We start from the raw sequence: 27985 nt of genomic DNA, 5'->3' as shown, positions 1-27985 counted from the left end.
TTGGGGCGCGCCCCCTTGATCCATAGATTGATCTTGTTTGGCCTGCTCTATTGCTCAGGTCTTGTCGTAAGTCATAGGTGTATCCTGGAGCCGCTGTCTCTCTGCCCTTATGGCGAGGTGGTGCGGGTTGATGTTCGGCGTAGGTGGTCGCTTTATCTCGCCCACGTGGTGGCCGGTCTAGTTCATCAGCTGGGTCATGTTTCGACGGGATTGGCTCGAAGGCCTCGTCGTTGAATTGTGGCAGTAGCCGACGCTTTGGATTACTCTTTGTTGGGCGTTGTTGACCATATTCTTCGGCAACTAGGACCTGGGTCCATCTGTCGTTGAGTGTATCTTGTTCGGCTTGGAGCCGTTGCTGCTGACTTTTAAGGCTTCTTGTAGTGGTGATCAGTTGTCTCTTAAAGCGCCTGCTCGAGGGGTTTGTTGGGTATATAACTATTAGGTATGACCCGCCCAGGAGGGGCCAGGTCATCCCTATGACGATTCTTCTCAATGAATCCCAAGATCATATGGCTTAGTAGAGGGCCCAAACCTGAAGGCGGCTTAAGGCCCACAGATATAAACCGCCATGTATGTAGACTTGTTTTGTAAGGTAGGAAAGGAAGGTCACCGAGCCGGATACGTTGTATAAGCCGGTCGGGGCTCTGTAGGCCGCAGGGCGTCAACCCGTGTATATAAGGGGACGACCCAGCGGCGGCTTAGGACAAGAATCAACAGATCGAGAGCCGGGTCAAGCGTATTCGCTCCCCATTCATCGAAACCCTAGCAATACCACCTACAACTGGATTAGGCTTTTACCTTCACCGTAAGGGGCCGAACCAGTATAAACTCCTCGTGTCCTTTGTCCTGATTAACCCCTTTAAGCTAACCTCATTGCGATGGCTCCATGACTAAGTCCTCACACTAGGACATCTGCCATGACAATTCCACGACAGATGGCACCCACCGTGGGGCTATCGCACGATGGTTTCAAGTTCTTAGAGGGCAACTTCAAAGGGATCAAGGGATACGCCATGGGCCGGATGACCAAGAGTTGTCGCGGCAAGCTCTTCATCGATGACGCGGGCTGGGGCCCCGAGGCCGGCTCAATTGAGTACGGGTACCATGTCCCCTTTGGCAGAATTCATGTCTTCATCGGCAAGATCAGCGAACCGGACCCTAAGCCGGACATCTGCACCGACATCATCGAGACGACTCAGTGTGCGAGACCCGCCCGGGTTCAGCCCACCAATGAATCGTGCCTTCGTGGGATTTATCCATGGAGCGGAACCTGAGGATAGATCGACATCTAGTGGTGAGACCGTCGTCTATTCTGATGGTCAGTCATCCACTGGTGAGACTGAATCATTGTATCAACTACAAGAGGGACGGCTTGGGGGCTGTTCTGATGGCGACAGTATTCCGGACCCCTATGAGCCGCTGAACCAGGCTGCAATCTTCATGGCCGGTACACAACCCGTACAACACGCATCAACAGCAGCAGAGCTGGTTTCCGGGTCAGCAGCGGCAGCCGCTGCCGAGGCAGGAGGCCCTGAGCGCCCGACGGCTCAGGTCTTAACCGACTTACTTGATAAGCTGACAGCGTTGTTAACAGTGGTGGTTAACCCGATGGATCAAGATCAGCATAATGCGGCAGTCGTGAAGCTGCGTGATGAGATAGCACAGGCCAAAGAGGAGTTAAACGCAGAGAACACACCAGGATGGCCAAGGAGCCGGCTGCTTTGGATGCTCAGGCGCAACGAATTCAGTCACAGTCTTACCGGCTCATGCTAGATCAGAGCGCTTCAAATGAAGTTATGAGGAGGAGACATCAGACTCATCTGCCGTCGGTTTATGAGGCAAGAAATCTCTTTAACACGCTAGGAGCAGGGACCATTAACCCGGCAGGGGTGAATCGGGCCGAAGCACCTGGGACGGGTATGCCGGTTCAGCCACGCACAACGGACCCGCCTCGTCAGAACAATAACCCGCCGCAGCACGTGCCGACGCCACCGGGTCATTATTCTAACCCTTTGGACAACATGATCGCTGCGGCGTCACGATTGGCGGCTCTCCCGGTTGATGGTGAGTCGTTGACGGTGGTTGAAATATGGAGGGCTAGAGAGCTTCTTCAGACAGCACTGACTCAGCAGCATGCCTATTCTTATAGTCGTGATAGGATTCACTCCACCCCTCGCCCGAGCCGGAGTTACAGCAGACATATTGATGAGCCGGCTGTGTCAAGCAGTGGACAGAACCATAACCCGCCTCGTGGACATAACCCGACGGGTGGAGGTGCTGATGCTCAGAACGTAGTGGATCAAGGAAGAGCACATCGAGAGGCCGAGCTGGCGGCCCAGCATGCCGCCCGTCAACCTACTCAGGTTCGTCCAATCACTTCTGTGGAGCCGGGTGTGACCTTTAGAAATTTGGGTGTGCCATGCTTAGTACTGGATCTACGTAATGAGCGTCTGCCCAAGGATTTCAAGGGTCCTCGTAAGGTGCCTAACTACATGGACGATTTAAGTCCTGAGGCATGGATTGAGAGTTATGAGATGGCCATGTAATTGTTAGATGTCACTGAGGCTGCATGTGCTAAGTATTTCCCCCTAATGTTGGAGGGAACGGCCCGCACTTGGTTGAAGGGGCTCCCTGCCAATTCCATCAGGTCATGGGCCGAGTTAAAAGCATGGTTCATCCAGAACTTCAAGGATACATGTAAGCAGCCTGTGTCAATTGTGGATTTAGCCTCCTGTGTCCAAGAAGAAGGTGAGTCGACAACCCATTGGGTGCGCTGGGTCTCAACAATCCTGCACTCGTTGGATCGCATCAGTGCCGACTCAGCGGTGTTGATGTTGGAAAACAATTATCGTTTCACGCCCCTGAAGCAGAAATTGGGGCGGCTCAAACGCCATTGCAATGACATGGGGACACTCATGGCAGCTCTGGTTAAGTATGTTGACTCTGATAGTACCAAGGACCCCGAGTCTGATGACGAAAAGCCGGGGAAGGAACAGCAGCAACGCCAAGGGGCAGCAGCATAACCCGACAAACTAGGGAGGCAACGGTAAGCGCAAAGCTGATAATAGTTTTGACTTTGTGGCTAACACCAATGCACAGAATAATGGTCAGCGTCATAAGGGGGTAGTCTTGAAAGCCGACAGTCGAGTCTACGATGAATCGCCAGAGGAGGAACGAGAAATCTCCTGCAAAGATGGAATCAAAATTGAGTGGTTAACGAAAGTAACTCACTGGTAAATACAAGAGTTAAGGTTAAAAAGAACCTCATTTTGGCGTTTCTGAGGAGTGTTTGGTAAACCAGAGGATAAATCTTCACCTCCAGCGGTCCGGGTCTGGCGGCGGCTCTCATGTTGTTGTCGTTTTAAGAGAAAATGAGGATCTAAATAAGCCAAAGGGGTGTGAAAACCTTACTTCCCGGGTTACCCTCCGAAGTTTCTACCTTGGTAAAGGTTCTGAGTCGAAGGAAATAGTAGTTACCTCTTCTTCGACTGCTTGGCTGGCTCCCATGTCATCATGGCAATAGTCAATGTCAATAAGGTTGTTAAAAAACAAGCCAAGAGAATCAAGGGCTACCTCCGACTCAGAGTTTTCATCCAGCTTCAGCAATTCAGAGGCGCTTGGTTTCTTCCTAGACCTCTTGATGGTCTTTTTGGCGGCTCTCGCAGCAGCTTTAGCCTTTTTGGCAGCCTCATGGTCATATTTGGCCTTCCAGAAGTCAGATTAGCCTGTGGAAGGATAACATATCGGAGTTCATGCAATGTTTAAGTGCCGAAGGAAAAGGAAATCAAAAGATTTACCTCTAGCGCTGGGTTAAGCTTGCAGAAGGGATTCAAACCCACTTTGTTGCAGTCTTCATATTTGCTATTTACAAGCATGGTTTCCATCTCAACGATGCCCTCTTCAGTCAGTCGTAGAGAGCTATGGCGTAAGGGATCATCTGTTCCTCCGGTATATGTACACATCAAGCCGGATCGGTGGCTTAAGGGTATGATCCGCCATGCGACCCAGCATCGGATTAAGTCGACTCCAGTTAAGCCGCTTCCTAGCAAGGCTTGAACTTTTCTGATTGTAGGGACAAGTTTCTTGCATTCGGTGGCGGTAAGTTTATCAGGGAGTTGGTAATTTGAGTCGAGACGCTCAACACGATAACCCGGCAATGAATTTTCATTAGACGGCGAGATATCTTTGCAGTAGAACCATGTTTGGTTCCAGTCCTTGGGATGGCTTGGCAGAGCTACTTGAATGAAGATGACATCTCGTCTGCGTTGAATTGAAATCCCGCCAAGTTCCAAGCTGGGCCCATTTGTGAACTCATTTTGCCGGTTCAGGTAGAAGTATTCCCTGAAAAGCTCAACACTAGGCTCTTCTTGAAGGTATACCTCACAAAAGACTTGGAAGTTACAGATGTTTGATATGGAATTGGGTCCAATGTCTTGCGGATGGAGCTTGAAGAAGTGCAGGATATCTCTAAAGAACTTAGAGCCGGGTGGCGAGAAGCCCTGGTTCATATGATCAGTAAATACGATAACTTCACCGTCTTTAGGCTGAGGTCTCTCTTCGCCCGGGTCAGGAGCACAGTAGTGCATGACACTCTTCTCTGGCAAATATCCAACGGTGACAAAATCCTTCAAGGTGCTCTCAGTGACGGTGGAGGGAACCCAGTTGCAGGTCGTGATTGTCTTGGGCGGCATGGTGAAAGGACAACCTAAAAGACAGGAAATAATTTGCCGGCTCAAGATAATTGATAAAGTTGCAAGTTAACAAGTACAATGCATGCTCAGAATGGCGGCTTAAGTGAGGGCTAATGATATATGAAGTAACGATAAGCCGGCAAAATAAGCCACCATGACTAAAGACATTCAAGATCTACCAAGAGTAAAATTTGCTAAGTGTTAGGACAAACAGGTTCCACAGGTTGAGGCTACAAATTCAGATCTACTGCTGTTCAGAAAAGAGAATAAATTCGAAATCTACAGAGGCGACAGTGGAAAAGCAGAGGTGCCCTAGGAGAGATCTGTTGTGATGAGGATATATTCTAGTATCAGAAACAGGTGCTAAAACTACTACTGCGCAAGATTCATGTGGTTTTCGGATCTAATCCATGGATCAAAACAAAGAGAAAGAAGGGCGGCGACGAACATCGACGAACACCGATGAAACCTAATGGTAGATCTATGGTGAAAGAAGGGATGGCTTACTGATGCTGTTAGGGCAGCGGAGTGGCACCACAGTTTTCTAGTCTGATCAGGGTGATGCAGCGGCCGGAGTTGAGGTCGAGTACGAAGGTTGACGGCGGCGGAGCTCGTGCGAGTCGATGCGTCGCGAGGAGGAAGAAGGCGAGCTGGAAAAGGAGAAGAATGGAAGATAACTCCATGGCCCTATTTATAGGCTTGGAAGTACAAACGACAAGTGCGGGAATCGAGGAATAGTAAAATGGATATGTGTTGGCACGGGCGCTTCGATTTTCCAAGAGTCGGTAAAGGAAAAGATTTGGATTCTATATAACATTAATTGCAGATGATGGCATGTTGGGTTACCGCAACTTTCGGACGCGACGTCATGGCGGGTTACAATACTTCACAATAAGAGGAGGACAGATTTTTCTAAGTGTTGAAGATTGACATGAACAAGTTCAAGTCAACCTGGGGCCTAATGTTGGGGATATAACTATTAGGTATGACCCGCCCAGGAGGGGCCGGGTCATCCCTATGACGATACTTCTCAATGAAGCCCAAGATCATATGGCGGTTCATAGATAGGCTTAGTAGAGGGCCCAAACCCGAAGGCGGCTTAAGGCCCACGAATATAAACCGCCATGTATGTAGACTTGTTTTGTAAGGTAGGAAAGGAAGGTCACCGAGCCGGATACGTTGTATAAGCCGGCCGGGGCTTTTTGTAGGCCGTAGGGCGTCAACCCGTGTATATAAGGGGACGGCCCAGCGGCGGCTTAGGACAAGAATCAACAGATCGTGAGCCGGGTCAAGCGTATTCGCTCCCCCTTCATCAAAACCCTAGCAATACCACCTACAACTGGATTAGGCTTTTACCTTCACCGTAAGGGGCCGAAGCAGTATAAACTCCTCGTGTCCTTTGTCCTGATTAACCCCTTTAAGCTAACCTCATTGCGATGGTTCCACGACTAAGTCCTCACACTAGGACATTTACCGTGACAATTCCACGACAGGGTTCCTCTGGCACGATGAAATCTTTGTTGCCGAGGCTGACATCATCCTCGACGAGCGGTAGATAGTTACTATCTTCCGAATACTCATTCTCGACCGGGTCATCGGGGTTAACTTGCCCCTCCTCCACATCATCCTGTTCGGATGTGGGCTCGACGGGGGCTTTGGGGTCTTCGGCGTGCTCTGGAGTGTTATTGTCTCCGGTGCCGGTATTACTGTCTTTGCCACGACGCTTCGGCGGTGCCTCGTCAGGTTTGTCCTCCACCGGATCCTTCCTGTCTGCACCGTCATCCTCTTTGGGTGTGTCCAACATATACACGTCGTATGTGGAGGTGGCCGTCCAATGTCCGGTAAACAGCAGGTCTTGGTCTTGTGCGTCTCCGGCATCGTCGTCCATGCCGTCGATGTCTTCGGAGGTGTAATCCAACATGCCAGTTAAGTCCTCGACGGCGGCTATGAAGTGGGTGGTGGGTGGGATGTAAAATTCCCTGTTCTCAGCCCCTAGTCCGGGCTGGGCATAGTTCGGAGGCGATTCCTCTGTAATGGCGAGGGACCGCATCAAGTCTAGAGCCTCGTTTAAGAGCGAGGGTTGGACGGGGAAGCGAGAGTCCGTGGGGCTGGCCAGGGCAAAGGCATCCTGGCCACGCTTGCTGGGCGCGGGCTTCGAGAGTTTGGAGCTAGAGTCCAGGGGCGAGTCCGGTCTTTCCATGATAGGGGGAACCCAGCCTGACTCCTGGCTGGACGAAGACAAAATCGCCTTCGGATCCCCGATTGTGAGTTCCGTAGCTGAGAGTCCAGCGGGCTTCAAACTCCCTCTTCGAACCCGGCAGTTTGCTCCGAATCTAAGGCTAGAGCGGTGGTCGGGGCCGCGAACCCTTCGAACATCAAGTCTCCTTGGATATCATCGACATAATTTAGGTTCCCGAAACTGAGCTGATGACCAGGGGCGTAGCTGTCGACCTGCTCGAGGTGGCCAATCGAGTTGGCACGCAGAATGAAGCCGCCAAACACAAAAATCTGGCCGGGGAGGAAAGTTTCCTCGGAAATGACATCATCGTTGATGATCGAACGAGCCATCGAACCTTCTGTCGACGACACAGTGGAACTCTCAATGAAAGTGTTGGAAATATGCCCTAGATGCAATAATAAAAGGATTATTATTATATTTCCTTGTTCATGATAATTGTCTTTTATTCATGCTATAATTGTGTTATCCGGAAATCGTAATACATGTGTGAATACATAGACACCAACATGTCCCTAGTAAGCCTCTAGTTGACTAGCCCGTTGATCAACAGATAGTCATGGTTTCCTAACTATGGACATTGGATGTCATTGATAACGAGATCACATCATTAGGAGAATGATGTGATGGACAAGACCCAATCCTAAACATAGCACAAGATCGTATAGTTCGTTTGCTAGAGTTTTTCCAATGTCAAGTATCTTTTCCTTAGACCATGAGATCGTGTAACTCCCGGATACCGTAGGAATGCTTTGGGTGTACCAAACGTCACAACGTAACTGGGTGACTATAAAGGTATACTACGGGTATCTCCGAAAGTATCTGTTGGGTTGACACGGATCAAGACTGGGATTTGTCACTCCGTATGACGGAGAGGTATCTCTGGGCCCACTCGGTAATGCATCATCATAATGAGCTCAAAGTGACCAAGTGTCTGGTCATGGGATCATGCATTACGGTACGAGTAAAGTGACTTGCCGGTAACGAGATTGAACGAGGTATTGGGATACCGACGATCGAATCTCGGGCAAGTAAAATACCGATTGACAAAGGGAATTGTATACGGGGTTGCTTGAATCCTCGACATCGTGGTTCATCCGATGAGATCATCGAGGAGCATGTGGAAGCCAACATGGGTATCCAAATCCCGCTGTTGGTTATTGACCGGAGAGCCATCTCGGTCATGTCTACATGTCTCCCGAACCCGTAGGGTCTACACACTTAAGGTTCGGTGACACTAGGGTTGTAGAGATATGAATATGCAGTAACCCGAAAGTTGTTCGGAGTCCCGGATGATATCCCGGACGTCACGAGGAGTTCCAGAATGGTCAGGAGGTGAAGAATTATATATAGGAAATGCAGTTTCGGCCATCGGGAGAGTTTCGGGGGTCACCGGTATTGTACCGGGACCACCGGATGGGTCCCGGGGGTCCACCGGGTGGGACCACCCATCCCGGAGGGCCCCATGGGCTGAAGTGGGGAGGGGAACCAGCCCATAGTGGGCTGGTGCGCCCCCTTGGCCCACCCCCTGCGCCTAGGGTTGGAAACCCTATGGTGGGGGCGGCGCCCCACTTGCCTTGGGGGCCACTCCACCTTTGGCCGCCGCCCCCCTAGGAGATCCCATCTCCTAGGGCCGGCGCCCCCCTTGGGGAGCCTATATAAAGGGGGGGAGGGAGGGGCAGCCGCACCCTTGACTCTTGGAGCCTCCCTCTCCCCTGCTACACCTCTCCCTCTCGCAGAAGAACGGCGAAGCCCTGCTGCGGTGACTGCTGCATCCACCACCACGCCGTCGTGCTGCTGGATCTTCATCAACCTCTCCTCCCCCTTACTGGATCAAGAAGGAGGAGACATCACGCTGACTGTACGTGTGTTGAACATGGAGGTGCCGTCCGTTCGGCGCTAGGATCTCCGGTGATTTGGATCACGTCGAGTACGACTTCCTCATCCCCGTTCTTTGAACGCTTCCGCGCGTGATCTACAAAGGTATGTAGATGCAATCCGATCACTCGTTGCTAGATGAACTCATAGATGGATCTTGGTGAAACCGTAGGAAATTTTTTGTTTTCCGCAACATTCCCCAACAGAAAGCACCAATGTCGGTGTCAAAACCGGGCGATCTCGGGTAGGGGGTCCCGAACTGTGCGTCAGAGGATCGAAGGTAACAGGAGACAAGGGGGACACGATGTTTACCCAGGTTCGGGCCCTCTTAATGGAGGTAAAACCCTATGTCCTGCTTGATTGTATTTGATGAGTATAGGGGTTACAAGAGTTGATCTACCTCGAGAGCGTAATGGCTAAACCCTAGATGTCTAGCATGTATGAATTCTGATAGCCTCTATGGACTAAACCATCCGGTTTATATAGACACTAGAGGGGCCTAGGATTGTACAGAGTCAGTTTACAAAGAAAGGAAATTATACATCCGGACATTAAGCTTGCCATCCACGCATAAGAGAGTCCTACCCGGACACGGGGGAAGGTCTTCTACCTTGTATCTTCACAACCCATCAGTCCAGCCCATATCAAATAGCCCGGACACCCGAGTACCCCTTAGTCCAGGACTCCCTCACCGCTTCAGCACGATCTACATTCAATGGCAACATACCGCTTCACGCGGAGTCGGTATAACATAGTCGTCTATCCGGCATCAAGCGTCTCTCGTCTTCGACGCTACTGCTATTTGAATTACTTTCCGCCAGTCGACATTTCACCATGGGAAGGTTGTAATTTAAGGCAATAATTCCTTTCCAACTTATTCTGGATCTAGGCCCATCAAAGTTCAAAGCTTTTCCCCGTAAGCTTGCAACGAAAGCAATCCAATCTTACAAAGTTCAAAATGTGGAATCTACAACCATATAGGCACACATCTTCGAGCATTCACAGACACTCGAAAATACATTTCAAATATCACTGTCCGTTTAGATTGATGGAGAGAGTTGGGCATGTGTCTTACAAGCTCCTCTTTCTAGATGGATGCAAGTTTCATCATACATTTCACATCGATCGACTGAAGAAACACGTAGGGCCTGAGGCTATGCCTAATCTAATTCGTCCCTCTTAACTCTGACGACACAATTCTCATTGAACCAGATGAGCCACTCAGTGCAAACTTAAAACAAGAGTTTAGGAAAATATTAATGTCCGTGACTATGTAGTCCAATTGCTCATCAAATGGGAGAATTTGCCCGCCATGTAGCAAGCAACATGGGGAGATTGAACATGCATCCAAATGATTTACCGAGGCTTTCATCCTTGCGGGCATGTATTATCTCGCGGGGGGGGGGGGGGTTACTAGGCCTCAACTAAAGAAAGCGTATAGTTTTACAATTTTCCACCAAAGAAATAATCAACACCTTTGACTGGCGCCAACTTTCGGCCCACTTCAGCCACCCCGATCTCTGTTCGGCGGCGGCATACCGGTTCGCGCGGAGTCACGATGCAGCGTAGCCATCCACCTGGCATCAAGCGGCTCTCGTCTTCGCCGATGCTGAGGTTTGAATTCCCTTTCTGTCACCAGACACTTTACAAAGGAAAGGCTGCGATTCAAGGCCATAACCCCTTTCCAACTTATTATATTTCCAGATCCCTCAGAGTTCAAAACTTTCCCCATGTAAGCCTGCGTCACCCGCCGTGGCAGAACCAACCCAATCTCGCAAAGCGATCCCATCATATGTTTCCACAGAAGCACGCCTCCAATTTTGGCACCAACTTCCGGCTCGCTTCAGCCGTCCGATCTCCATTCAACGGCAGCATACCGCTTCGCGCGGAATTATGATGCAGCGCAGCCGTCGATCTGGCATCGAGCGGCTCTTGCCCTCGCAGCTGTCGCTATTTGAATCCCCTTTCCGCCACCGGACACTTCACAACGGGAAAGACCGTAATTGAAGGCCATAACTCCTTTCCAACCCACTCCAGGTCCAGCTCTCCCTCGAAGCTGAAAACTTTCCCCATGCAAGCTTGCGCCTTGAGCCGTGGCAGAACCAACTCGATCTCGCAGGACGATCCCATCATATGTCTCCACACAAGCACGCCACACCCGCGTGAACACGGAGAGAAAAAGAACAGAACAATGGTGCGACAGGGAACCGCAACCGCATTCGGTTCCTCCCTCCCTAACCCTGACAGAAAGAAAGCAATGCCTTCCTTTTCCGCCCGACGATGAGAAGCTCATCCACAGGCCTTTGTTTCTCTTATTAAGATTATTATTATTAGGAAAGCCATCATGGCAAGCAAATCGTCTCATTTCTTCACGACTAAGATAAGACAGATGATCAGATGAAAGTTTATAAATCCGTTCATTCACTTGGGTATGAACATGATGCAATGTTGGGGGGAGGAACATGAATCCTCCAACAATTTCAGTGCCAACAAAAAACGTTGCAGCACGTGAATATATTTGCTGCTGGAGGAGGAGTAGTATATTTGGTTTGGTGAGCATCGTACGCGTCCTCTTCTCTTCTCTCTCTCCCGGACCCGGTCGGTCGGTCGGTCGTCTCCCTATCCGCCTCCCCTCCTCTCCCCAACGACCAGACCAGAGCCAGAGATCTGCCTCCCTCCCCTCCCCTCCCCGAGCGCGACGGCTAGGGTTCCTCGCCGCCGCCGTTCCTCTGCGGCGCGCCCAGCCGGCCGAGGCCCCCGCCGCCCCGCCGCCCGCACCGGGGCCCAGCAGCGCCTCCCTCCCTCCCTCCCGCCCTGGCGCGGCCGGTCCCGCCGCCCGGAGCGACCCCGGCGACCGGTCCATAGGCAGGTACCAGCCACCGCCCCTCACCCTCCCCTCCCCCCCTTCCTCCTGCATCCTCTGCCCGTTCAATTTCTGTTTTCCCGATTCTTCTGTCGGATGAGTGTTTTTTTCTTTCTAGAATACGTGTCTGATGAGTGCTTGCTGTAGTAGATTGGGTATTGCGAGGAGGATGCATACAGCGACGGCTGTTCCTTGACGACTAGTTGCTGCGTGATTTTCCCAGTGCGCGTTCGAGTTCACTTGCGATGGGATGTTGTCTGATAGGTGTTTGTGATAATGCTTCTAGGGGGGGAGGGGCCAAATGCTTCCAGATTGTGGTTTGAACCTTTTTTTCTCTCTCTCGGATGAGCAAATTGACTGTTAGCAGTGAAACATGTTAGACTGAAGATATACTTCTTCTATATATAAAAAGGAAAAGGCCGAGCCGTTTATTTATCTCTGTACTGCCTTGAACTGAAATCAAAGCTTATATAGCAGTAACGTGCGGTTTGAGAGCAGCACATTGGTACTGGTGGTATTGTTGCCATGATAGATGTCCTGAATTTTGTTTATGATTGGGAACATAGTAGTGGTACTGTTGCGCTGTGTTGTTTGATTTTATAAACAGTCAGAACTAAAATATTATTACTGTTTGAAGTGACCGTTTCTCCTTTTGCATGTTAGCTCTTTGCGCCCTCTTGTGGAGGATCTCAGGCCAACTATTCTGGATGCATCTATGACATGGTGGACAAGGCAGCAGAAACGAGTCAGCTTGAGGTGGCAGCCGAGGGAGTTGTTTTGTGGGATGAAGCCTTGGTAAAGACAAGCCCAGAGGATCTGCAGATGCGTTGCAAGGAGTTGCGCTGCTATAATGACATCCCTGTCATGTGTTTGAAAAAAGATGTTAACTGTGACCTGGAAAAGGACGGTTTGTTGCCAAAAATTGAAGCTGAGGTCTCTACTCCCGCCCACCAAGATTCAGTTCCTTTGAATTTTGGGCGTAACCTTGCTGTTTGTTTGGATAGCAAGGCTGGTGAGATTGGTGAAGTATCTGAACACAGAACTGGCATGGAGAGAGCGGCTTGTGGCTCACAGGGAGGAGGTATGCTGTCATTTGACCATGGATTTTGGAAGGGGGCTGTTGGAGACAAGAATCAGTTCCCCAGGATGGAAGGATGCCATGAAAATGGGGGCTTGTCAGATTTGGGAAACCATGACACTGACAAGTTTCCACAAGGTGCTGATGCCCTGAGTTTGATCGATGATAATCATGAGCTGGGAAGGGATTGTTTTCTGGCAAATATTGATGAAGAGGTGTCCTTCCCCGTTGATGAAGCTTTGGTCCCTTCCTTCTACCAGAAGAGCCATATGGATGTTTTTGTAGAAGATAGCAAGTCATGCATAGAGAAATTAACTCAAGATTCACTGGAAGGAGATATGCTTTCATGTGAGCGCGATGCCAGATTTCGTACTGAGGCTTCTGGAGACGAGAATCAACATAGGATGGTGGTGTCGAAGGGTCAGGTTTCATCTATTTGTGAAGATGCAAATAGTCCGAGTTTAAATGCTTGTGGTCTTTTTCCTGAAATAGAAGTTCTACGCCAACAGGCTGACAAAGAATACAAGGTCTTTGAACTACCCCCAGAGATATACCTGGCTAGATCTTCCTATAACCCACCTTGCCTAGATGGACTTTGTCGTAGTGGCAAGGAATCATCTGCTGTGTGCCTGGGCCATCAAGATTCTTCTGGTGTCAAATCACGTCGTCCAGATCATTTGGTACAAGAGCTCAATGCATATAACTCTTCCATTGACAAACCTTGCTCTGCCAATTTTGTTGAAAATGCCAATGATGAAGAATCACAAAATAAAATTTCGGAGTCATTAAATGCCTCCAAGCGTAGGAATCCAAGAAGAGCCGCCTCATCAAGAAATCGCGCTCCTGCAGAACATGATCATCAAATAAACAAAGGAAGCAGTAGCACATGCAAATCTAAGAAGGTTGAGAGTTCGTGCTCATTAGTTGAAAGCGCCTTGATTAAGTTCCCAAGCAAAACTACCAAGGTAAGAAGTGGCATCAACAGACCAGTGAATTCGACTGCCTGGGGCAGTCTAGAAAAGCTAGCGGATGGTTTTGGTCAGAACTGTGAACCTTCTACCTCTAATTCTCATCTGATTTCCCTTGAAAACGGTGGGAGATCAAACAAAAGATCTGGGAAGAAAGAGCAGCCCATTGTTCGAAAGGCTCGAAGTTCAAGATGTCCAAAAAATAAGTTCCCTGCCTTTTCTGTTACCAGATATGCACCGGATGAATTGAATGGCGAACCTACCTTTTCAGTCATGGATGGTGCTTATGGCTCCGCAGAAGGTTACATAGGAAACTTCCCTAAGTTGGTTCCTCGTGCATTTCTCAATGTTTCTGATGATGCTCACAGATCTGTGCAACATATGTCTATCCAGACTGACATGCAGCAGTTAGACAGGTGCTTGGATAGTGTTGCTCAAGAAACATGCCCTGCGTACATGTGTGGAGAGTTTGCTAAATCAATTTCCGAACCTTCTCTTAATAATGGCGGTGTTGGATTTTCACCTGACTCTGTTTTGGAGGTAGCCTCTGTTACATGTGAAAACAACACCTCTGCAAGCCATGATGTTAAACTGCGTGGAAACCCATCTTATCCTGCTGTATTGACTGAAAGTGATCTTCATGCATCTGATTTATCTATTCCTGACTTTGGAAAAAATCATGCGTCATCATCAACAGATTTTGAGCAGCAGCCCAAAACTGTGAGGGGTGATGAGAACACAAGAAGTGAAGAGATTAATCAGTCTCATGCCATAATTGGTTATGTTGGCGAGGGAAAAGTGCAAGGCTTAGAGAAGTCCAATGCAGTGAGGAAAACTAAGATGTTGGAAAAGCAGAAAGGCCGAAAGAAAGATGGAATGAAGGGAAATAACATAAGGGATGGAAGTTCCACCAAAATTTCATCAAGTGAAGCTTCACAATACAGGGTCTTCTCTGATGATCCATCTTCACTTGTTTCATCAGGACCTTTAAAGTTCAGTTCTTGTTTTGAGGTCATAACTTCTGCCACACATGGTATCAGTATGCATGAACATGGCTGGGTGCAGGGTACTTCTGTAATTGGCAAGGAGAAAACGAGTGCACTTAACAATGTAAAATCACCGAGGTGCAAGAAAAGTGGTGGTCTTAGAGGGAAGAAGGATATGGTGCGGGATCCGCATGTGAAGCAAGAAAGCAAGAAGAAAAATATAGCAGATGCCATTTTCATTGATTCTGGATTGTCTACTTTACCTTGTCAGCTCGCTACTAATCTGGCAACATCTCATACGAATGAACAGGGTAGGTCTCCTGTTATTTGAATTTTATTACTTAATCCTGTTTAACTGTCATGTATCAAGTAACTTCAGTAGATACTGACATTCTTCTAAATTTTATAGGTTATCGTAGTCCAGCTATTGAATATACATTTCAGAATCCAGTAGCTATATCTACCGAATTACCTGGAAATGCTGCTGGCTCAACAGGTGGGGCATCTGTATCGCAGCCTAAACGTGCTGCATGGGCATGTTGTGATGATTGCCAAAAGTGGCGCTGCATACCATCTGAATTGGCAGATGTCATTGGAGAAAACAGATGGTATAGCTTTTCTTCCTGTTACCTTTTGATCATCTTCCAGGGTTGCACTTGTCTGCTAATAGCCTAATCTAACTGAGAATCATATACTAGAGTTTTGTACTACATCGCTCCGCTCTGCGAGAATTCAGATTTTCCTTTTAAACTTCTTCCTTTTTGCTTAGATAGTTTTAATTTTCCAGGCTACTAATCCTGAATCATGAACTTGAGCTGCAATGGTTTTCGTAGAAAGATGCTAATTTGGTTAATGTCAAGAGATTAACTGGGATAATACTGTCACACACACTACATTCCCTCATGTGTTGTGTAAAGATGACATGTCGATACTATCTTCATGTAATTCCATTGAGAATCTTGGCAGTAGCTGCTAGCCCAGTTACTCAGTGGAAGAAATACTCCTTGATTGTTCCCATGCAAACAGATGTGGAGCTACAATTTTTTGTCTGTGGGTTCGGTTCTAATATATAGTTCACATGTCTGTGTTGGGTCTATCCCTCTAATAATTTGTGTTTCATCAAGGGTGTTTCCAAGAAATGCACTGCTCATGCATATTAAGGTTTTTATACAAATATAATATGGGAGCCCCACAACCTATCATGTGGCTCTGCTACTCTGTGAAAATATGTATTTTGGTATTTCTTTTGCTCTTTCTGTTATGTTCTGTTATGATATAGTGCATTTGTGTGCTAATTTTAATCATGGTTCATATATCGAATGCTTTATGCTTCTGATCCATCCTTGTTACTGTGAAGGACTTGCAAGGACAATGATGACAAGGCGTTTGCTGATTGTTCTATACCACAAGCGAAGACAAACGCTGAGATCAATGCTGAGCTTGAACTTTCAGATGCTTCTGCTGATGAAGCTGACAAGGATGGATCAAACTCAAAAGGTTTTGAATTGTTTTTGTATTTTTCTTCAGTACACTTTCTAGCATAGTTAAAAAAGCGCGCCTAGGCTCTAGTGCTTAATTGCACTTGATGTGCGCATACACTTTGGTCAGAAAAGCACAAGGCGGTGGCAAAACACACAATTAACGCCTAGCACTTTTTTTTTAAACTTTGCTTTCTAGTCATAATACATAAGGCTCTATGTTGCACATCAATAGAATCTGATTTTAGGATGCTCTTTTGCATCATTTCTGTTGTGTAGCTTCTAGGGCACCGTCCTGGACAAATCTCAGATCGAACACATATCTACATCGTAACCGAAGGAATCAATCCATCGATGAGGTATGTGCTGATTGTATGATTCACTCACTTTTTTCTGTATTGATCATATTCATCTACTTCTCTGATTGCAGTTATAAGGACAGTTAGTAAATAAAGTTGGTATAGATTCTTATAGTTAGTGTATTGGAGTCAGAACCTTACAATGTTATCAAGCTTAATGGGGATGAGTGTGGTGCACTTTTAGAATTCCAAATAAATTTCAATCTTCCTCGACTTCCACTTGTTGGATGGGCTGGGAAAAATTGCTGGAGAAGTGCATAATAAAATGATAAACATTTGTACCATAGTCAGTGTAAATCAGAGATGGGCGGATGGCTATTCTTAGCTAAGTAATTAAGTGCACACAGTCACACACTTGCAGTAGATTTTTTTTGCATAATACCATCTCTTACTTTCTACTTATAGGATGAAATAGTGAACTGTGGGAAAGTCAAGTGTATAAAAAAGAACAAATTTGCACCCTAGTCACTGCTAATTCTCTTCTCAACAAATGCATTTTCTCTCCTGTGACAACTATTCTGATCCATTATAGATTATACTATTTTGAACCAGTGTACACAATGTATTGATTCTTTGTTCTTGATTCATGGAGCGTGAATACCACTTAACATATCAAAATAATGGCCTGATTTTTTATCTTGTGTATTTTTTACATTGAAAATACTATCAGAGCATGGTATGCAACTGCAAGCCTCCTCAAGACGGCCGAATGGGTTGTAGAGATGGCTGTTTGAACAGAATGCTCAACATTGAATGTGCAAAACGTACATGTCCATGCGAGGAGCAATGTTCTAATCAGCAGGTCAGTTTTTGCATTTTTTTCTTTGTTCTGATGCATATTTCCTGTATTATATTGGGTTTGATCTTATAAAATATCTAAAACAGTTTCAAAGGCGCAACTATGCAAAAATTGCATGGTTCCATTCTGGTAAGAAGGGCTATGGATTGAAGTTGCAAGAAGAAGTATCTGAAGGACGGTTCCTTATTGAATATGTTGGCGAGGTACCAATTCAGACTGCCTACTTTTTTAATCCTTTCTTCTGTTGGTGGTGATCATCCTGTGGGATGGGTTGGGTCACTTGGGTGCATGTGTGGTTGCTATATTCCTGTTGGTGCATGTGTGTGTTAGTTTTGTGCTATTTGTAATATTTAGGTTCATTAATTTGAGACAAATTAATACAATAATTTCTACCACTCACACATCTTTTGACCAAAACAAATTGATACTATAATCGATCAGGGTAGCTATATTTCACCAAAAAAATCTGTAGCACAACCTGTACATGGCCTCAGTCGCGCGTCGTGACAAACACCGACATCTTCTCCAGCAACCATTGTGGCTCTCTCCCGTGCCGCCATCCTTCTCCTTCTTGATTGCTTCACAGCTGACCCTCTGGCTTCTTGTCAACCGGCTGAGAGTCCACGAGAGGATTTTATCACGAAACTTTCTACATCATCCAAAGATATTACACCATTCAAGTCCATTGGGTTGCTCACACAATCCAAAAAGCACATTGCCTATAGGCACATCTGAGGATTGTGCCCGTGAGCACAAGCAGCGTGCCAAAACAAACTGAAATATTACATCGTGTTGAATATGTTGAATATGAAAACTGGTTCGCCACTTCCACGAAACGGGACTCTGGGTGCAGCTAGCACTATTGTCTAATGGCTCACCTAACCTTCTTGGGTCGACAGGCAAAAGGATTCAAAGTAATCAATAATTTCATGGCCCAGTCATACCAGTCGGTCCATATGCATGATGTAAATGCCCATCATCTATTTTGACACAGTTGTAACATCATTTTGTTGTTTTTCCAACATGCAAATAATTACACGCTCCACCCATAATACATATTTACAGCCCACAGGGGTACAAATCCTCCTGCTCTTCTGTTCCATTAAAATCCAAAAGTATTTTTACCAAAGTATAAATCGTACCTTTAAAGAGAACGTCTTTGTTGATTTGTTTACTTCGTTGTTCTTTCAGGTCCTTGATATAACGACTTATGAATCCCGCCAAAGAGATTATGCTTCTAAGGGCAAGAAGCATTTCTACTTTATGGCACTAGATGGTGGTGAGGTAGGCTTTATGATTTCTGTCATTATGTTTTGCCCAAGAACTCTTCTATTGTATTAGTTTTTAACTCCCTCCATGTTCAGTTGCAAGCCTTTCACCATTTTCTATGTGTTTGATGCTAAATATCTTATTATTTCCCTTTATATCCTTCTGTCTGCCATTAATAGATGATACCACACACATAAGTACATAACCCTATGTTGCACCCACTATTCTAAGTCATTTGTCCTGATACTAGTACACAGATATATCTGTTGGGCCACTTTTAACCTCTTGCTTTGAATCCGTCCAGGTAATAGATGCCTGCACCAAGGGAAACTTGGGCCGGTTCATCAACCACAGCTGCAGTCCTAATTGTCGCACAGAGAAGGTGGAAGTTCTGTTTATTTGTTTATTTGTCCTTGTATTGTTGTGCACATTTCTTGCCTTGCTAAAATATGCTGATAATCTCTGTTACCAACATGAGCTTACTAAATTATTTCTCCTTGTTTAGTGGATGGTCAATGGAGAAGTTTGCATTGGAATTTTTGCTATGAGGAACATCAAAAAGGTAATGCTAGATATCATCAACAAACTTAGCTTCTCACAGAGCCTTGTCCCACCTCCTATGCCTCATCTTTTTAGATGTTAACTTAAGTTTTTACCTTTAAGGATGATGATTTACTTTGTGATAATATTTCTAATTGAACTTGCAACAATCGAAGGTCCTCATTTTGTTATTTGACTAGTTTCCTGTATCCGCCTATATCTATATGATGCATGTAGTTGATATTTATTTTCTCACAGGATGAAGAATTAACGTTTGATTACAACTATGTTCGTGTATCTGGTGCTGCTCCTCAAAAATGTTTTTGTGGCACTGCCAAATGCCGGGGTTACATTGGTGGAGACATATCAGGGTCTGGTATCAGCACCCAACATGTTGCAGAAGCAGAGTATTTTGAACCCATGGTCACTTACAAGGATGCCGAGGAAATGCTAGGAAATGCATGTTCTCATGGTGCAAATCCTAGTGTTGTTGAGCTTGAGCATGAGACCTCCATCCAACAAGAAGATTCAAATAACTGCATACCTGTAACCCCAGACTCTGAACCTCACCAAACTTCCCCTATCTTATTTGAAAATAGTGAGCTAGAAAATTCCTGGGAAATGTGGAGCCCCCAGGATGCCGAAGACCCCACCCGTACACCTGTCCATGTGCCCAGAACAATAGATAGTACTTTGCAGCAGTTACCAGTATATGACACTCAGCCATTAGAATTCTTGCCGAAGGCTCCTAACACAATGGATGGATCAAAGGCTCCAAATGTGATGAATCAATCAGCACGTAGCTCCGATTTGGGGCAAAACCTGGTGGTACCTGGTTTCCATGCTAAGAAGAAAAACAATCTAAAAGATCACAGAGATGTAAAATCATCATCATGTTCTACTGACAATGAAAATACTCTCGGAGGTAACACTTGCTGCCAAATGTTCTTTTCTTGCTGCCTGGCATAATAAATTTAATGATGTCTCTGGTATCTGCAGTTGAAGCAAGACTGAACAACCTACTGGATCGAGATGGAGGTATTAGCAGACGAAAAGTATGTAACTAACTTATCCATTTTATTGTATACCTTTCTGAATACTGGACTTGGATTGAATATTCTGCTCTAACTTGGAACAAGTATGCTAAATTGGAAACAACACTCTCTGTCTTGTGTATCTGTCCTTAGCCCACCGTGTGCACAGATCAATGAAATAATTGACTAAGTTGGAAATAGATCATTGCTATCCCTAACTAAAGCAAGAGAAATTATTCAATCCACTGGCTACTTCGCTGCACAGTCTCTACCAACTTCTAGTACATGCATACCATTCATCTTAGCTGGTGCTTCGTGCATATCGAACCACTAATGCTCCATGCATTTCGTTGTGCTGCAGTGCTTTAGTTGGGACAGAATTTTGATCAGCACTGTAAGAAGCCTCGTAGGTTTAGATGTGCAGTACATCAAACACCACTTTTGCATGGAACGTGGCTTCTTTAATAACGAAATATCATGGTTTTCATGCATGGACAGATATATCAAAACACAGTTTCCTGTGGCAAGGACACATAGTGAAACAGAGGGAGTAATTTAGATATGACATTGTTCACTGAAAGTTGGGAAGGCTTAGGGGATGAGCATAATTTGATTAGTGATGCTGACATTTTCATAGTGTATGAAAGACATATTACTATGGTGGCACTCACATTTCTTCAGTACAAAAGCTCAAGGATTTGTCGAACCTTCTTAGTTTTCAGATTCTTTTTGATTGCTTATACTCGTGTAGATAGCAAGGCATAGCTCCATCTTGGAAGGGTTCACTATTACTATGGTGGCACTCACATTTCTAATGGTGCAGATGTTTGTTTCTGCTCCACCTTTTCTTACATGTTCTAACTAGTGGTGTGAACAATTTGTTTTCTAAACAGGATTCAACAAATGGATATTTGAGGCTTCTTCTATTTGTGACCGCAGCAGCACGTGACAATGCCGCGGCCGCAGCAGCACGTGACAATGCCGCGGCCGCAGCATCACATGATGCGACCGCAATGGAACATGAAAATGCTGCGACCCCAGCGGAACGTGACAATGCTGGGGGCACATCTAAAAGGTTTGGTTACCGTGTTGGGATGTCTAGCAAGTTTTCTGTATCCAGTCTAAGTGAGCTACTGTTTAATCTCTTTCAGTGCAAGGGATCTTTCGTTAATTCTTGATGCACTTCTAAAAACAAAATCACGCTCTGTCCTGTTGGATATCATCAACACGAATGGTATATTTCCTTGCCTTTCTGCAACTTCCTATATGAAAGATGATCTTTTATAATTACAAAATGGTAATTTTGTTTCTATTCTGCGACAGGATTGCAAATGCTTCATAATATATTGAAGCAGAATCGAGACACCTTTCTTCGAAGACCTATAATACGGAAGCTTCTGAAGGTTTGCCACTTTTTTGATTTCATCCATTCCTATAATCACCTGTTGTATCGTTTCAGTTGTGATCATCTTTGTATGGTTTCGACCATGGTGATGTCCCACCACCTGGTCTTTTCCTGTGTATTTCACATTTTATTACTATTCTATATTTCCATCAACTAGTCTTTATGAATGTTGGCACCTTCCTTTAGGTATTGGAGTTTCTTGCTTTGAAGGGAATCCTGAGAGCTGAAAAAATAAATGAAGAAGCCCCACGTGAGGAAATGGAAAGGTTAGGTTATTCTAATTTGTAACTTCTGATTCTACTAAATGAAATGCTGATTAAAGAATTTCATAGTGGGTTGGACGGTTAACCTTTTTCTTTTTATGCAAATATCATACATTTTTCTATTTTGTTGTAATGAGTTCTTAGTTTGGACTACATAGGGTTTCCCAAAAGGATAGCAAATTATTGCTTGAGTTATTTCTTTGTATGTTATATGATTGAACTCTCTAGTTTCCTATAAGGGCATTTCCAAGGGCAATCCCCCATTTGCCCAAAAAGTGGGTGGGTGAACAAATGAGGTGTCGAGCCATCACAAATAATTCAAAGAAAAAATATTGCAACACAAAAATTTGTTAAACAATTCAAATAGGAATTCGCAAATTAAAATTCAATTTATTCAGAGATCCTAGGCTTCTATTGGTTTCCATGATGCACACACTCATGATCATTGATAAGTTGTTGATGCACTTATTTACAATGCATAAACAACAACAACAACAACAAGCCTTTCAGTTCCAAACAAGTTGGGGTAGGCTTGAGTTGAAACCTACTCCCTCCGTTCCAAATTACTCGTCGCAGAAATGGATGTATCTAGAACTAAAATACATCTAGATACATCCATACCTGCGACAAGTAATTCGGAACGGAGGGAGTATTAGATTTCGGAACCTAGTCATGGTTCTGAGCATCTTGAGAATATTCTGAATTTCAGCCGGTTCTTGTTCTGGGAGTTCGAGAAGCTCTCCAGTGTAGTCAGCCCATGGGGTGTAACTTGACGACACTCATCCTCCACCATCATGTTGTGCTCAATTTGTCCAAAGGCCCTCTCCACATCCTTCCTCTCACCTTCTTGCATTTGGGCAAATAGAAACTTTTTGGTACTTTGTCGATTGGAGATTGTCTTCATAGATGTCGCCTGTTGAGGGTAGATACCATTGGCAAGGGTGCGTGCTAGGCGCCAGCCAGATGTAGGAGCGGAAATATCAACCGTTTTCTTGCCGGCGAGCGACCTTGCAGCAATCGTTGCTTCCGATGAGCGGCCTCGCAATCGCCGTGCTCGTCGCTGGCCTTGCAACATCCCCTCGTAGCTTCTTCAGACGCCATTGCAGCATCACTGGCTCATTGGAATGCTGCTCCCAGCTTGCAGCAACGCTGTAGCTCTCGCAGGCATGCAACAGGTGGCGATCCTCGCCGCTCTGCCGTACCCTTGTCTCACAACAGCGGCACCGGCCATATGGAATGGGAGCGCCCTTGTCTGTTGAGGTGTAGAAGGGAATCAGTTGAGGTGCAAAAGGGGTGTGTGAGAGAGAGGAAGACACACATGACATGGGAGATTGGGTAGAGGATGAGTGGATGTGGTGCTTCGGCTGGTGATAAGGCAAGAAAGATAAGCAGTAGATGGGCCCACTCAACAAACGTCGCACAGGTCAGCTGTTGTTTTTGTGTTTACAACCGGGTGTGTCAAATCAGTTTCCATCGGCAAGGTAGTACCCCATGGTATAGTTGTTGCCATTAATAGTAGGAAGTGATGCCTAAACATGGCATCATGGAAGGGCAGCGTAGCTGCTAAATAATCTTGGAAGAGCATAACATGACCCTCAGCCCTTGCACTAGTTAAGAACTCGATGCCCCAGTGAGAACCTGTGAAGTCAAGAACATGATCCTCTTCCAACTCCATTACTTCAAGTGCCTCGCTCATCATCACCAATAGAGACGGTGAAGACAAGGCGAAATCCTTGCTTCGAAACATATTCATTAGTGATGTCAAAACTTGAGTCGGGTTGGTCTTGGGCCGACGACATGTGGGGCTAGGCAGCATGTAGCTCCGTGATTGATTTTGGGCGTTGCCGCGAGAGCTAAGGTGAGGCGGCGGCTATCTTGGGAGGGACCTAGATCGTGAAATTGGGGTGGACAATGGCGGAGGGGTGAGGCAGTGCAACGACGAGTGGGGCAACATGGTGTCGGTCAGGGCCTGCGGGTCAAGAGGGCTGGGTTGGGCTCGGGGAGGGGAAATCCCATCTGCTGGTGGGCTCGAGGTGGGGTCAGTGTGGGCCCTATCTGACGTGGAGGTGGATAGTTGAACTCCCACATTTCCGTCTCAATTTTGGGGAGAAAGGGGCAATGGGCTATCCGCGGTCATATGGAGGAGCCCTTCGGACAAGATTTTTGGGCCAAAAGCGAGCATTGTCAGACAAACAACAAATGGGGTGTTTTAGGGCCGCTCCTTGGAAAAGCTCTAACATCTAGTTGGATGGCCTTGTAATTGCTTGTGTTTATATAGCAAACATATGCAAGTAAAGTTTTTTTTTTGTTTGAGAAAGCACAAATCGCAAAGGTAGGAACAAAGGTACTTACATGCCCAAGGGAACAAATGGGGGGGGGGGGGATCATTGGACATCTACCGGCCTGGATGCACGACCCTCGTCGATGATGGCCCTAAGAAGAGTGTGGTGGTCTGGATGCAAGTTGTCATTTGTCAAATGTTGCATGCGTTTGGGTGCTTCCAGAGCATCTAGGATGTGAGGAGCACGACACTCGCAAGGCAGCATTTGCGCCGCTCTTTTGGTGTCGTTTGCTTAGTAGTGTGTCACCAGTTGATGAGGGCTTCGCCGGGGATGGGGCCGCAGAAGTGGGCATGGGTCCAGGAGAGGACTTTTAGTAACATCCCGGCTTAATGGGTCTAGGAGATAGACTACTCATAAAAACGAGGTGCGCTTTCTTTTCTGGGAGCCCATCCGAAAGGCACCTCAAAGTTAGGCTAAGCGTGCTTGGCTTGGAGCAATTTGAGGATGGGTGACCGACGCGGAAGTTGATCTCGGGTGCGCACGAGTGAGGACAAAGTGCGTACGAAATGCCCCATCAACCTGCAGTGTGGGTTACCTTGAAACATAAGCGGCGTGCAGCAAACAGTTCGTCGAGGAACTCAATCTTGGCAGCTTCCTTTGATGGCCGTAGACCATGGTCAGCCACCAATTGCCTGGCCGGGGAGGAAACCTGGGCTGAGACGACGTTATTGGTCGGCGTCACATTGGTTAGGGAGATGCAACAACTCTTCCAAGCAACAATAATTCCATCTGAAGTACCAACTGCTGGGAGACAAGTGTAACCATCAAACTCTGATCCCACCGTTTAAGAACGAGTTAGGGAGTTAAAGTTTTGACTTTGGGCATTGGAAGAGACGACAGTAGAGCGAACAGCTATGCACTGGTCTTTGTCGTTAAGACCTTGCAGTTGATATGAGTGAGGTCTTGATTTACAGCTATGTGTAGTTGCAGGTTTTCGATACTGCGTTACCCCTGACCCTATTAGTCTATCACTAAACCTTGCCGGTGGATAATGGTCATAGAAAAATCTCCATTGCCAATACCTTTGAGTTTTGTCCTTTTTGGAGCTTCAGTTGTACAAATTTTCATTACCTTGTTCTGTACTTTTTATTGTTGCAGATTCAGGGACTCGATGTTGAAATTGACCCGGCATAGTGATAAACAGGTAATGTACTAGAGATGATGGATGCTTTTTAACTTGGTACTTTGGACATGCATCTGCATGCTGTTTATTTGTTAGAATGTTTAACTGACAAGTTTTATGCATGGAAAGATACGCCATTTTCTGATGTAACTTTATAAATGTAACAAATGAATTAAATAATTGAGGAGGGGAAAACCTTATATAAAAGTGTACATGGATGTGACCATACTTGTGGCGTGCACAGCTTATCCCACAAACCTTTGCTTATTTTCATGTTTATAAAACTTGGTCCCAACTCCCCCACCATTCTTGTCCTGGCTTAACACCAGAGACAGGTCTGCTAGTTAAGTGAGCTACAGTTTCCCCTATTAAAAAATACTGTTAAGAGCAGATGCATTTCATGAAATTGACATGCCTGTTAGTTTACCAGTCATGGTACCCTACGGAAGTCTTTGCTGCTGGCTAAGTAGCTATTTGTCAGTTCACATTATTTATTATTTTGTCTTTCCTAGCCCTGTTCACATTCTTTTTAGGTTTTGCAGTAAGAAACAAGGAAATTAAAATTTGTTACTCTCTGCAAGCATAGTTTAGGTTCTTCATGAATAGCTATGGTCTTGTCCAGTTTTCCCAATATCTGATTTTATATTCATTTTAACAGGTTCAAACTATCGCTCGGCACTTCTGTGAGAAGTGGATCCATCCTTATATGGATGGACCTGTTTCAACTTCAAAATGGTGTACAGATTCATATTCCAATAGAAGAAAGCGCAAGAGCCGTTGGGATTATCAACCAGAATCCCACTATAAAATGGTTGGATCACTAGTTCGGAAAGTCTATGGAGAATTGGGTCTTCAGGCTGGCTTGACCAGAAATAGGTCGCAGCCTGTGATGGGAGGCAGCTCAACAGGCACAGACGATGATGTGCCTCCTGGGTTTGAGCCTCAGCAGGGTCGTTCTGTAGCTCCAGGATTCTGCCTCCCTAACTTGAATATTTCATATGGGATTCCCATCGCTCATGTTCAGCACTTGGGAACCCCAGAAGTTGAAGGAGGTGGCAACCGTGGACAGAAATGGAAAGTCGCACCTGGTGTGCCTTTTATTCCTTTCCCACAGTTGCAACGAGGGAGTCCTTGTCCTTCTACTTCAACTCAGATGTCCTCTCATGACGCCATGAGGCAGAACAACAGTTCAGGATATCGAGGAAGAGGTTTCGACAGAGGTGGAAGGGTGCAAAGGAATGGGAGGAATGGGGCAAGAACGAGATATCCATATGATCATCAAGGAAGAAGATTCCCAAGCAATCATCATAGATCTGAAAGATGGCAGCCCTGGCCCCAGGAACATGATGGTGGTTCAGGATCTAGGGGCAGACAATGAATGACCCAGCCCCTGGCATCAAACATCAATTAGTTGTGTGTATACATGGTAATTCCTTCCTGTTCATCAGAAGTGTACACAAGCAAACTGTGTTAGCTTCTCATTCTATGTAACAGAAGTTTTCCACTGATTCCAACAGTAGCAGAACATGTGCTACAGATAGGTAATTGCCATTGCAGTTTTGTTACTAACAATGTGTAATCTCAATAGGAATAATAATTGATTTGATTCAAATCTTCTTACAGGCCAAAATTGCTAATTCATTTGTTGTCAACTTCTTGATGTTCAGTGTGAGCGGCAATCAATCGGAGGAAGAGGACTAGTATGATTTTCATTGTAATTTTAATATTTTTACTGGTCGTTCTGCCTCCAATTGTCTTTCCTTGTACTGGCCGTTTTTCTGGATAATAATTATCAGTTCTAAGATGCCCTTTGGGTGTCTTTCTTGAAGAAAAAAAACATCTTGATGCCCATGTTACCTGTGTTATTTTCTGTTTTATTTTGTTTTGTTGTGTGCCTGCAGCTTTTGTTCTCAGGAAAGTGATGCGCGCTTTTGATATTCTACAAGAATGTTCTGGCTTAGTATTCCGTTTCTCATCTTCTATGCCAATAATATTCATTGTTAGCTGTGCGTTGGGCCAACTGCAATAGAATCTGGACCTGTGGTGCAAATATAGAAAAGAAAACTATCTGAGTCACAGGATCCGACATGGATGGCTCAGATGAGCATGAAGGCATCCCAGGCCAATGTACATCTCAGGAAATGCCCCCTGAAATACTGTTGAAGTAAACCTCAACTTTCTCATTTTAATTGTTTTGTCCTTAGTAAATAAGATTATTTTAAAAACTACATCCTCCATCCCATAATATAAAAGTGTTTTTTACACTAGTGTAGGTCAAAAGCTTTGAAAGGATCCCGACTCATCTGCACCCGTGTTGAATAAAAAAATCAAAACAAATACTAGAAAATTTTGATGCATGAGTTCCGCCCTAATTTTCAAATCAGTTGGATCTGATTTATTTTTTTGCTAAAAACTACTCAGATGTCCAAATGAGCTAATATTTGGAGTGAACTTCACGCAATAAATTGTCTATCATGGGAGTTTTTTTTGGAATTTTTCTAGTATTTTTTTTATAATTTGACCGGTTGCACATGAGCGTGGGCATTGAATTCGCTGCACTCCAAAAGCTCTCTTATATTATGCATGTGTTTTGAAGTACTTGGCTTCTTTTATATCAGTAATTATGCAAGAAAATTGTAAACGTTGGAAACAAAAAAAAAATGTCAATATCTT

General features: G+C 45.7%; 1 protein-coding gene across 4 annotated transcripts; it reads left to right on the top strand.

The window, feature by feature from the left end:
* Positions 1–11456: 11456 nt before the first annotated feature.
* Positions 11457–27163, top strand: LOC123186917 (uncharacterized). Of its 4 annotated transcripts, XR_006493741.1 has the most exons (20): positions 11457–11674; positions 12332–15011; positions 15110–15308; positions 16058–16197; positions 16458–16537; positions 17208–17339; positions 17423–17539; positions 18528–18620; positions 18910–18987; positions 19111–19167; positions 19404–20070; positions 20145–20200; positions 21073–21112; positions 21167–21254; positions 21331–21413; positions 21503–21582; positions 21771–21850; positions 25288–25333; positions 25971–26853; positions 26936–27163. XR_006493741.1 is itself a non-coding variant. In XM_044598651.1 (18 exons), the coding sequence occupies exons 2-18, from the start codon at positions 12389–12391 to the stop codon at positions 26688–26690; spliced, it is 5433 nt and encodes a 1810-aa protein (XP_044454586.1). In that variant the 5' UTR covers positions 11457–11674; positions 12332–12388; the 3' UTR covers positions 26691–27163. The 4 variants fall into 4 exon arrangements, 1 of the variants encoding a protein (XP_044454586.1); XR_006493740.1 differs by having other exon boundaries at positions 21073–21254; positions 26980–27163; XR_006493739.1 differs by having other exon boundaries at positions 21073–21254.
* Positions 27164–27985: the final 822 nt, after the last annotated feature.

Source organism: Triticum aestivum, chromosome 2A (genome assembly GCF_018294505.1).
Source record: "Triticum aestivum cultivar Chinese Spring chromosome 2A, IWGSC CS RefSeq v2.1, whole genome shotgun sequence".
Lineage (NCBI taxonomy): Eukaryota > Viridiplantae > Streptophyta > Magnoliopsida > Poales > Poaceae > Triticum > Triticum aestivum.
This window is presented reverse-complemented; position numbering and strand designations above follow the sequence as displayed.